Below are 12,633 nucleotides of genomic sequence, written 5' to 3' on the forward strand. Positions count from 1 at the left end.
ATGTCTTGTTTTGTCCACAACTCAAAAATGACAGTCATAGAGGAGTGAAGAAATCCGAAAATATTCACATTTAAGAAGCTGGAATCAGAGAATTTTGACTTTTTCCTTAAACAATTATTTAAACAGATAAATCAATTATAAAAAAAGTTGCAGATTAATTTAATAGTTGACAACTTATTGGTTAATTAATTGTTGCAGCCCTCAAACAAACGATAACGTTGGTTGTCGGTGCTAATGTTAGCTGCTGTAGTTAGAAACTATCTTGAGTATCTATCAGCACTCGTGCCGCAGCCGGCATTGTGCTCAGGAAACATCGCTGTTGTACTCAGCGAACAGCGATAATAATTATAATAATTTATAATTTAACGATACGGTTATTGATATCTAACTATTGATTTAGGGATCCAGGAGGAGTCCACCAAATTTATTTATTTCAATATATATTTAATATTTTATTTCAGTAGTGTAAATTTCAACAGTAGCAGCAACAGGTATTTGAGGTGATCACGTTACCAGGGTAACGCATCGGGGGAAGTGATTTGGTGACGTTACAGGGTGTCGAATGGAGATGAATTTTTTGCGGGAAGTTCCCTTATCCCGCATTCCCTGAACACGGAGTCGGGAGTACCGTTTATGTACACTGCAGAACGGAACGCCGCTCCAGACGAGATATAGTTCAGTGTTACAGAATATAACCATCTGTAAAACACCAAGTTGTCATTTTTACACTTTGGTATTTGTTCAGATTAAACAAATGAAATACAGTATAACGTGTTAGTTAGTGAGCTTTGAAGGTGTTGGTAGGTGGATTTTGTGGATTACCTTTGGACAAAGCCAGGTTAGCTGTTTCACCGTTTCCAGTCTTTATGCTAAGCTAAGTTAACCGGCTGCTGGTTGTAGCTTCATATTTACCGTACAGACATGAGGGAGATATCACTTTCTCAATAACTCTGTACGAAAAAAAAATAACCTAGTCCCCATTATTCCTTTAAAAAACATATACATGGCTAAAAGTTCTTTTGTACAATTTTAAGCAGTATTTATCCGTGCAAAATCCCTCTCCCTCCCTGAGCCATTTGTTCCCGTCGCTCTCAGTAGTTTGAGCCCGTCTTCTCAGCGAGTGATTGGCAGGGCGAGAGGTAGAGTGCTCAGTGACGCTGGTGTCTGTGAAGTAAAACTGCTGGCGGTAGCACCTTGTCAGTTTGTGTGCTTGTGAGTCTCTAAAGAGAACAATACTTGGTTTCATAAGCTTCTTGTTCCACTTGGCAGGCGCTGCAGAATTACTGAATGCCGTATTTTGTCTCAAGCTCCTCGGCTGCCCGTCCCAGGTGCATGTCTCTCAGTTTGTCCAACAAGTCCTGCAAGAAGGGCCCGTGCAGCATTCTACCTCGTTCTCCTCCACCTGCACGGGACCCTCTCTCGGCCCACACCCTCAGCATCTGGTAGTGAGCCTCACGGCAGGCTCGGGGGTGGTCCATATCTGCTTGTCCGATCTCTGTATCGGTCACACCGAGCGAACGCACCAGTTGCTTCATCTGCGGCACAGGAACCAGATCCAGCAACGTGTAGATCAGGTCAGAGACTGCAGGCGGGAGTGAGGAGAGGGGAGGGGGAAGAGATACAAGTTAGAACAATAGTTTTCTCTATAATTGAGCCAAAACACACTGTTTTATTGGTCAGGACAATGTGCTGCTGATATGCGCAGTAAAAAATACACTCACTCTTGACTTCCAGTGGGACACAGTCCGGCAGATTGGACGGCTCGTGTTCACTCACAGGACTTTGAGGAACAGCTGTTACGGTCATGTTGTCTGAAGGTTCCTCACTCTGGATCAGGACCTGCTATGAGACAAGGGCAGATTACATGTTATTGACTGTAGCCTTACATCCAGCAGAGAAAAGTAACCACAGACAGATCAGTGTACCTCGCATGAGTCCGGGGAGGCGTCCGATGGTTGGGTGGACGGTTTCAGCAACTTCTTCTTGGTAGACCGTTTTGTGGCCACGTGGGTGATGACAACCACCAGCACTATCGATAACACAGCCACAACTACAACTCCAGCAATTATGTTGATAAGATATCCATTTCCAGGTTCAGGTTCAGGAACTTCATAAGGATCCGAAGGGAAACATGAAAATGGGTACATGTCAAAAAAGCAGCAGCGATCTACTTTTATGAAACCTAACAAAGAATCCACATCTAAAAAACACTACAACTGACAAACTCTTTCTTTCACACATTGTTCCTCTTTGATGCTAAGCAGGAATATACAGAGTTTCTGCAGGGTTGTTAAATTCAAGACTTTTTAACCTCTTCCACTCCTTGAGGGCGCTGGCACCCTCAGACGACTTTACTGTCTTTCTGAAGCTGTGGCAGGTTCCGAGCTAGAGTTAATGTACTGGGATTACATGAAACTAGAAAACATAAGGGATCCATTGGTACCAACCACGTCATGCTAGCATGTCGGGAAGAACGGTGAAAAACGCTCTGAATTTAAGCAAAATTTTGGCGAGGACAAACTAGCATGTCCCTTGACCTCTGACCTTAAGATATGTGAATGAAAATGGGTTCTATGGGTTCCAACGAGTCTCCCCTTTACAGACATGCCCACTTTATGATAATCACATGCAGTTTTTTGCATGCAGTATAAATATAAAGTTATTTTCACCTATTCTAAAAATGGTTTCTGCAGACTGGGGTCTCTAAACAGTCTTAGAATTACATTAAATAAAGCTGAGACTCTTGTAGATCCAATGAGCCAAACTGTATTCATCTGTGATGATGTTAGTCCCCTTAGTAGCCATTTCATTGTAGTGAGACCATTTTTTAAAAACTTGATGTCACTGTATAAAATGACCTGTGGTGACCTCTAGGATAATCACAGCCTCATGAAACTTTACAGCCACAAACTATAGACCTAGAGCATTCAGAGGATGGATGGCTCCCTAGGTAGATTGACAATAAGGGGGTTTCTGAGCAATTTCCAGAACAGAATTGCTCGCCATCCAATCGTCAGAAAATGCAGTTCTTGCAGAAATCTCAAAATGTCAAAAGTGATACCAAATCACAGCATGGCTTTTTCTATGGTGTTCCTCAAGGTCTTGGTGTCTTAATGTAGTAATTTGGAGGGATTATTGATATTTTTGATAAATTCTCGAATGGTAAAAATTGGTTAAATTTAGTACCAAGTCTGTGTAGCAAATGGTATCAACCCAAAAATCGCTGCAATAATTTACAAGACATAATAGAGCATAGGAATGGTCACTATACAGTTCTATCATAATGTTCTTAGCCCTTATATACTTTTAAAATATATTTTAATTAGTTACTGTTTTTGTTTTTTTTAGTCTGATTTTAATCGTTTTCACAAGAATGGGCTGTCGCCGGCATGGAGACATAATTACTGCGTAAAGCGAGGGCAAAGCTTTGGTTGGCGTACTATGCACAGTTGTGTATGTTTGTACTTGCTCTATAACTCCTTTTCTCTTCCATATGCACACACGTGCGCACATATTTGCACACATGAGTAGCTTGACTCTGCAAAACATTTACTTCATTCAAATGTATTTGCTCACATAACTTGGCTAAAACAGCATGTGTGATGATTTCTTTCTTGGATATTTACTTATTTTACACTTTAATGTATTCATATAAATTGGAAACTAAATTTAATATTTCAAAATTGAGATGCGATAGATTTTCACAATAAATCAAACATCTGGTATGTCCAGAGGACAGTGAGCCTTTGTTCAAGTCAGACTGCTGTTCAACCCTAACCCTAACCCTTGTAGCCACCGTCACTACAGTGCAGCTGCAGCTCATTACATGTTATATTGAAACCCCAGAATAATACCAGATCTTTTATAATTCATAGTGCCAGTGTATTAACTCTTTCATATAAAAGCTGGCCTGCTGATAGATATCCCTGTCACAAGTGCCTACCTTTTGTATTCAGAATACCAGGTGATAGACAGTGATGTTTGCACTCAACGGAACAACTGTGAAGACAAGAGAGGACGTTTCACAACATTAAAAAAAGGAAGTAGAACATCTTAAGGGGAAGGAATTAACACGAGGGCCGATGTGCCTTTTTTAACACCAGTAAATGACTTCAAACAACTGCATGTTAACACTTTAAATAAAGTTTCACAGTTAATACTACACATGAAATGTGTACTAATTGAAAGATAATGCTTCATCTGTCACAAATTACAAGTAATAGTTGCATTAAGAGTGTAGCTAAGGATTATGGGATGTATGGGCAGTTGGTCACCTCATTTCCCCTCTTTTATCAGAGACAAATATCTGTGTCTGTCCACCTACTTAACAATTTACTCAACAATTAATAACTGGACACATTGCTCACTGAAATTAAGAGTTTTTGGGGCACTACCCTGAAAAGAGTTGATTGGCTGCCCCTGTTATATTTTCACTAATAATTTCCTTTTCAACTGCCTACGTAAGCAGTTCTGTTTTTGTCTAACCAGGAAAACCTTGGTCAAATGTAATGCCCTCATGACAATGTTTATGTTTGTGATTTTGTACATTTTAACCACTGTTTCAAATCTACAAATATTTGACACAAATGTCTAAAAGATTTATAAATATCTACTGTAGGACCACAATAGGGATTTTTGACCAGATATTTTAGGTGTCCTCTCTCAGTGAAACAGGCATACAGTGGTTGAAACAGAAGCCCGTGACTACTTGTTTAGTAAATGTTAAAACGTCAGCAACCCAGTTTTAGTGTCTCGTAACTTCTCTCTTCTGTTGCCAACAAATGGAAAGATTTAACAAAGTCGGAAGTGGGCTGCAAGTTTCAATTCAACAAAACAACTTCCCCATTAACAACTTTAAATAAAACCATCCCAAACAGCAGGATGGGAACAATGTGTGTACCAAAAGCTCATATACATTAGTGTACTCACTTATTGCAGAGTTTACAGTTGCGCTTGACTCTGTAGTAGTTCTCTTTACATTCACACACAGTGTCTTCCTCTGGTGTACCTGTGAACAAGAATAATTCTATTTAGACTGAACTGTGGAAATACTTTATGAGACACAGAATTGATAAAGAAGAATATTTTACATACACATAACTAAGTATTGGTATAACATTGCCAGATCTTAAGACTTACATGTCTGTTTTAGAATTTCATCCTGTCCACATTGTTTACATCTGCGACACTCGGATGTTTGTGAGTCGATGTTATACTTGTAATAACCCGTCTCACACTGACAAATCGTGTTTCGGTCTCTTTCACATTTTGATACCGTCACTTCATGTTTCCCTGTTTTAAAGTTGAAGAGAGAAAAGGTGAACAAAGCAAACCTTTACTTGATACAACAACAAACAAATCAAAGGGGTGAAACTGATTCAGAAAAAGGTAATGTTGCTCTACCTTTACAGCGTTTGCAACGATGGCAGTTGGGGAAGAAGTTCATCTGATCTGTGTATTGTTCATCAGGACATGCTGTGCAGTTACTTCTTTGACCGGTTGCATTACACATTTCTACAAGCTTAAAACCTGGAAAACATGAACATCACATGTAAACACAGTTAAAGGGACTGTATGTAAGCTTTTACACGTATAAAAGTTTTTTTAATCGTTTTTTTAATGGCAATATGTGAACAGGTTGTAACCTAACCTAAAAAATGAGACCTTCCACGACTTTCTGAGTTTCGTTTATCAGCCTGTAGACTGCTTTTATTGGGAATCCAATGGATGTGATATCATGTGCGCTCGCGAGTGCTTTTATTTTCAGCTCTGCTATAGGGCTAACGTTCGATTAGAAATGGAGTCCGCTAACGCCAACAAAGACCAGCCCCCACCACAACTCAGACTCCAGCGCAAACTCCACAGAATCACAAAAAAAATTAGATCTATTAGATCTAGTGAAGCCCGTCTTGCAAAACAGGAATTTGTCCGACGTCGGGAGAATACTCGTGTTCTGGGAGTGTGTGTGCACGTGGGAAGTGAGTGGTGAAGCAAGAGAGAGCGGTGGAGCAGAAGAGAGCTAGTTTAGCTTTGAGAATATCAAGTGAATGTACAGTGGAAGTTGCAATTTGCGCAGAAATAAATGCTGCAGCTCCTCAAAACCAAAAGAGGTTTCCTGTGTCTTGTTTCCCTGCTGCTGAGTGAAGTGACAGGGCTCCGGAGCGAGTAACGTTATCTACTCCGGCCCAGGAGACCAAAACTACGGTGTCTCCACTGTGCCTTCTGACCACGGTCAGGACGCTGAAGCAGGAAAAGTTAACACTAGGATCAACATCAGCCGGGCCTTCAATTTATGGAGGGACCTTCGTTTGATAAGCTAACATTACTACCAAGCATATGAACTATATAGTGATATTGTGCTTATAGCTGCTAATGTTGCTAACGTTATTCAACAAGAAGCCTGTCAATCACGTTCAGTCTCGTGCTTCGCCTCACTGTTTTGACCAATGCTCGCTCGCGTCTACGTAGTGCGAGCACAAGCGCAAGCCACAGGACGCTGAATGTCGTTGACTTAACGGCCTCAGGTGTCACTGTTAACAAGTTATTTCTGAGTCTTACATAGAGCCCAAATAACACTGTATATTGGATTTAATAGTAGAAGAAGTGTGCATGTGTGATATTTCCAATAATGAGCATGCTACTGTGAATTATGTGCGGTGTGCGGGAGGCTATAAAGTACCTGGAGAGCATCTGTTGCAACAAATTCCCTTTCCAGCAGGATAGTCCCCATGTGGACACTTCTCCTCTGAAGGTAGTAACGACGTCAGAGTGGGGATGAACATGCACTGCAACACAGAATATACAATGAATGCACAAAGAAAAGCTTTTTTCCCATCATAAGGAAGTTTCTCATTTCACAATTTCAAAGTATTTAGTGAATCACTTCTCACCATAAGCAACATCAGTATTGTGCCGACAGGGGCCTTTGTGTTCCATCTTCCTCTTTGCCCAGCTCCCTCCATTATCTTACAGGGTTAGCTCAATCCATCTGAGGCCACCTGCAAAGAAAACAATCAGTCAAACACCTCTAACAGCAAATAGTGATATAACTCACAGGTACCGTGCTTTCCATTATTGAATTAATAAAAACAAATAATTAGTAAAACTAAAGGTTAGCATCGTGTTTTTTTTTTTTTAAATTGCCACCAAAAGAAGGATGTATAAACAATCATGGACCTTTGATGCACCTTTCATCTAGCACCACCAACAGGTCACAGTTTGTTGTACACAACAGGTCAATGGCAGGTTACTAATTCCCATCAGGCTCAGCTGTACTTTGACATTAATGCACATATGCATTCATGATTAGAGTGTTACTGACTGATGTTTGTACAAAACGAATGTACTGTATCTTATTTATGAACCTTTATCAACTTTGTATTGAAAAATAAACCTAAATACAATCATGTCCAGATAATCCTGTTAAGGGGGCCCCATTATTGGCCCCATTAACCCCCCATACCTCCCATTCTTTGTTCTACTGCCCGACTCCAGGTTTGCATTTCGTGTGGTGATTTGCTTAAAGGTCCCATATTGTAAAAAGTGAGATTTTCATGGCTTTTTTATTATAAAGCCAGTTTAAGTGCTGTATAAATACTGCGAAAGTATCAAAACGAGCAATCCACAGTGAAATACACACAGCTCGTACAGCACTTTAAACGAGCCGTCAGGATTTCTGTACATTTGTGATGTCACAGCTATACAAATATATAGAACATTTCACTTCAATGTGTCCCAGTTTATTTCCGGTTGCAGTTTATTGCTGCCTTCAAATTAAACTTGTGAGCTCGTGTTTACAACATGGGAAGTCGTGTACATGATATGCTTGGTTAAGTCGTGAGAACGACGCTGCTAAGCAACGGTAATATTAACGTCACTGTCGGCGTGTAGAAGCCACAGAGGCTAACAATTTAGCAAGCTAGCAAGTGGGTAACTAATGCAGGAAATGCAAAGGCATAAAGACAGAGGAAAAAGAGGAGGCCGTTAGGAATATCTACATTTTCCTCAGACATATTATATAATTACTAAGAATTACAATAAACGACTAAAATTAGAATATATTTACTTATTATATATCAAAAAACAAACTTCCAAGGCCTCCGCCATTTCTGACAAGGTCAACAAACTCGTCACAAATCGTAAACTCTGAGCTTTCAGAAACTTTCCAGTTACGAGGTTGTGAATACCACAAGAGGGGGGCGTTCATATGGACTCTTCTCGTGAACATGTTAACACGACCCCATGAAATGACATCAGCTGACAGAAAGTAAACAGGGACCCAAGCTGTTGTCTAGCAACGCAATTCCGTCGCAATGCTGTTGAAATGTGCTAAAACGGAGCATTTCAGACGAAGGGTAAATAAAGGCATATTCAGGAAGACAGTATGAGGATATTAAAAGTTGTTTTTTTTAACACTACAGCGTGTAAACATGTTCTAGTAGAAACACAAAATACAAGCATGAACCTGAAAATTAGCATGATATGGGACCTTTAAACACAAAGTACTCTGGGAATAGGCAACTTCTGTGCACAACATGACGACGACAGTTCAAGGCCTTAATCGTTTCAGTTGATATTGTGCTTTGGTGGTGCATTTTCCCAATCACCGTTTTAAATAAATTACTACAGTACAAACCAGTGAACCTGGGTCTTTCAGGGCCCTGGGGCCAGTTAGTAATCCAGCCTTGAATACACCTGTACAGCTGTAAACATATAGCTTTATATCTGATAAAAGTTGAACCGGGTCTGACAATGTAGAGCTGAGCCTGACAAGCTCTGAGATGTCCTGAAATGACCAGTAAAGAGGATAAACTCCTCAGATTTTGGTAACAACGTGGTCTTTATTTAGGCGCTGACTCAGGTCATATTTTAGAAGAACAGCAAAGTTTTCTATAGACTGTTTCAATGGAATTGCGTTGCTAGGCAACAGCTTGGGTCCATGTCTACTTCCTGTCAGCTAATGTCATTCACATACTGTACACTGCAACAGGAAATAAACTGGGACACATTTGGAATGTTTACATTTACAACTGTGAAATGGTCTATATAATAGACAGAGATAATATAAATAAAAGCCTTTTGTGCATAATTTATGTGGTTAAGATTATTTAATCTATCAAAACTCAATTAAATAACTCCTGACCTTTGACCTGATCAATTCACCAAATGACAAGACATGTTTTTCCACATTAGTGCTATCCAACCATGCAGTTAGTTTTAAATGTAAGCAACCTGTTGATGTTTTGAGACATTCATCTATCAGACATAATAATCATAATAAAATTGAGGTCACGGGAATTTTATTTCAGGTGTTGATCATTAATCAGGATCATCCATACACTTTGCTATGGTCAAAGAAATAGTCCAAATGAAAACATTTGACAGGTCTGTAGATTAACTAGAGCAGGGGTCTGCAACCTGCAGCTCCGGAGCCACATACTGCTCTTTAGCTCCTCTCCAGTGGCTCCTTGTGGATTGCTTAAAAAATTAGTGGAAATTAATAACTGTTTTTGTTCACATTTTCATTTTTATTTATCATTGTTGTAGATCCATGGTACGACAGTACGACGGAGAATTAGGGCCACATTGAGGAAAAAAATGTATCTGAGATTTCGAGAATAAAGTCATAATATTACGAGAATAAAGTCATAATATTACGAGAATAAAGTTAGAAGCTTATGAGAAAAAAGTTGTAGTATTATGAGAATAATGTCATTATATTATAAAGTAGTAATTTTACGTGCTATTTTCTTTTTTTCTCGTTAAGGTATAACTTTATTCTCGTAATTTTATGACTTTTTCTCGTAAAGTTCTGACTTTATTCTTGTGATTTTACAACTTTTTTTCTCGTACAATTATGACTTTTTTTCCGTTAAATTATGACTTTATTCTGGAAATCTCAGATGTTTTTTCCCTCAATGTGGCCCTAATACTCCGTCATACATTTGCACTTTGGCCCTCACTGCATTAGACTTATATACTATATACTTAGACTATAAGCTGTGTTACCTTCATCACAATGCTCAAATGTTTTGCGGCTCCAGACAGATTTTATTTTGTTGTTTTTGCCTAAATTGGCTCTTTTGATAGTAAAGGTTTCTGACCCCTGAACTAGAGTAACATTGGGGAGGGGCCTGAACTTTCAGAGGTGGTTTTCTCCACACACAAGCAGATAAAACAAAACTATCTGCAAAGTCAGCTAAAGGTAAGCAAGAAACTCTGTTGATTACTTTGATCAAAAGTAAAAGCTGCTGTATTTTACTTTGTTTTAATGCCAAATGTAATATTTAAAATTACCCCTTAAACTGAGATGTAACAAATTTGAGATTAAAAGGCAAGTTCTTGGCAGACTTTTTCACTACATTTAAAGTAAAATGGGTCATTCAAAGGGACTGTTTGTAACTTCTTACACGTATAAATCATTGCGGGTCAGTGTCCCATGCACGCTCGCATGTGGCTACGCTGTTCAGACTCAGACTCCAACACAAACTACTCAGAAGCAGCAAAACCGCAAAGTTATATCTAGTGAAGCCCGTCTTGCAAAACAGTGTTGGCTGCGGTCGGAGGACGCGGGGGAGACCGTGGCTTTGGTCTCCAGGGCCAGAGTCTCTGCTGTACTCTGCTCCTCTGCCTGCCTGCTTGCCTTCACTCACACACCGCGCTCGTTATTCGCCCCACCTCACGTTTATGCGCACACACTACACACTGCAGGAGAGTTACTAGCTCTGAGAATATCTAGTGAATGTACAGTGGACGTTTGTGCAGAAATAAATGCTGCAGCTCCTCCAGACCAACAGAGGTTTCCCGTGTCTTGTGAAGTGACGGGGCTCCGCAACGAGTAACGTTATCGTCTCCGACCGGGTGCCGGTGTCTCCAGTGTTTCCTCCGGCCGCGGTCGGGAGGCTGAGGCAGGAAAAGCCAACACTAGGATCAGCACTGATTCATGGAGAGACCTTTGTCTGGTCAGCTAACATTACTGCCAAGCAGGTGAAATATAGAGTGATATTGTGGTTTTAGGTTTTGAGCGATGCTCGTTCATGTCTATGTAGAGCGAGCACAAGCGCGAGCAACAGGACGCTGACTTTCGTTGACTTAACGGCCACAGGTGTCGCTGTTAACAAGCATTTCTGATTCTTACAAACAGTCCCTTTAAGGTGGTCATTTAAAGGGACTGTTTGTAACTTCTTACACGTATAAATCACCCGGGTCGGTGTCCCATGCGCGCTCGCGTGTGGTTACGCTGTTCAGACGAGACTCCAACACAAAACTACACGGAAGCACCAAAACCGCAAAGTTATATCTAGTGAAGCCCGTCTTTCTAAACAGTGTTGGCCGCGGTCGGAGGACGCGGGGGGGACACAAGCGCGAGCCCGACGCTGACTTCAGTTGACTTAACAGCCACAGGTGTCGCTGTTAACAAGCATTTCTGAATCTTATAAACAGTCCCTTTAATGCCAAATGTAATATTTTAAATTACCCTTAAACTGAGATGTAACACATTTAGATTCTCCTCTGTCATAAATAACCCACATATAAAGAGAGACATAATGTGAGGTTTATTTAACAGAATATGTAGTTGTGGTGGATAACTAGAGCATGAACTGGTCTAAAAACGACTCTTAACATGTCTTCTCCACTTGTTTGGAAGCTACTTCCCTGTCTGTCGCACTGAAACTTGGAGATTTCACTGAACTTTCAAACTTTTTAAAACTCAACTTACGTGTTAAACATGTTGACGTATTTAAGAACTAAATGTACACACATTGATTTTACAGTTTTTTCTTTCTTGTCTCGTTGGTTTCGGTTTATCTGCAGGCCACATAACGCCCACCACCACAGGCTGATATGAATCTGCTTCCCACAGACACACAGACACACTGAACTATTTCACCGTCTCTTACCTGGACAACCGCTGTCACCGCCGAGGGATACCTCTGTTACTTCAGCTCCTTATGAATGAATGGTATATTTAATATAACTAGTATATATTATATTGTACCGAGAGTAAAAACGGTGTCGTTGCCCCTCTCTGTCTGCTGCTGGCTCTCGAGCGGAGGCGGACTTAAACGGGAAACAGCTTCGTCACGAGATCAGTTTCAAGGAATTGTGTTGCAGGGTTTGGCAGGAAGCCTCTGAAAAACAAACCTACTGGCTAAAATGAGCAATGCATGCAGACAGGTGAGCGCCTACAAACTAGTGTGCAGGTGACTCACTGTCAGATGAGTCTATCTAAAACATATGGCTATAATGAGCAATGCACACAGGTGAGCGCCTACAGGTCTACAGGTGACTCACTGTCAGATGATTATATCTAAAAAAAAATATTTATAGAAGACTAGAAGGCTTCACTGGTACATGGGAGCCCACACATGCATGACATTTAAATTACATTATCCTTAATGAATGCTTATAGATAGATAGATAGATAGATAGATAGATAGATTACTCCTCTACTTCATGTTTTTGTTTTTGTTTTGTTTTTTTTACATTTATCCTTTGATATTGCAATATATTGTTATTAATTGTTTTTTATTTGTTTGTTTATTTGAATGTTTACTTCCTGTCAGCTGATGTTATTTACATACACTGCAACCGGAAATAAACTGGGACACATTTAGAATGTTTATGTTTAAA

General features: G+C 40.1%; 1 protein-coding gene across 4 annotated transcripts; it reads right to left on the reverse strand.

Annotated features, from left to right (window-relative positions):
• Nucleotides 1-146: 146 nt before the first annotated feature.
• tnfrsf1a (tumor necrosis factor receptor superfamily, member 1a) lies at nucleotides 147-12,078 on the reverse strand. 4 transcript variants are annotated; one of them, XM_074653355.1, is made up of 11 exons: nucleotides 11,901-12,078; nucleotides 6,891-6,998; nucleotides 6,680-6,785; nucleotides 5,404-5,529; nucleotides 5,140-5,292; nucleotides 4,930-5,008; nucleotides 3,944-3,999; nucleotides 1,926-2,107; nucleotides 1,722-1,842; nucleotides 1,009-1,582; nucleotides 147-950 (listed from the first exon to the last, which is right to left on the reverse strand). In XM_074653355.1, exons 2-10 carry the CDS (start codon nucleotides 6,960-6,962, stop codon nucleotides 1,281-1,283), a joined length of 1,197 nt encoding a protein of 398 aa, XP_074509456.1. In that variant the 5' UTR covers nucleotides 6,963-6,998; nucleotides 11,901-12,078; the 3' UTR covers nucleotides 147-950; nucleotides 1,009-1,280. The 4 variants fall into 4 exon arrangements, with proteins under 4 accessions (XP_074509456.1, XP_074509455.1, XP_074509458.1 ...); XM_074653354.1 differs by having other exon boundaries at nucleotides 147-940; nucleotides 1,004-1,582; XM_074653357.1 differs by having other exon boundaries at nucleotides 1,722-1,839; nucleotides 11,901-12,076.
• Between the last annotated feature and the right edge of the window lie 555 nt (nucleotides 12,079-12,633).

This window comes from Sebastes fasciatus, chromosome 12 (genome assembly GCF_043250625.1).
Source record: "Sebastes fasciatus isolate fSebFas1 chromosome 12, fSebFas1.pri, whole genome shotgun sequence".
Lineage (NCBI taxonomy): Eukaryota > Metazoa > Chordata > Actinopteri > Perciformes > Sebastidae > Sebastes > Sebastes fasciatus.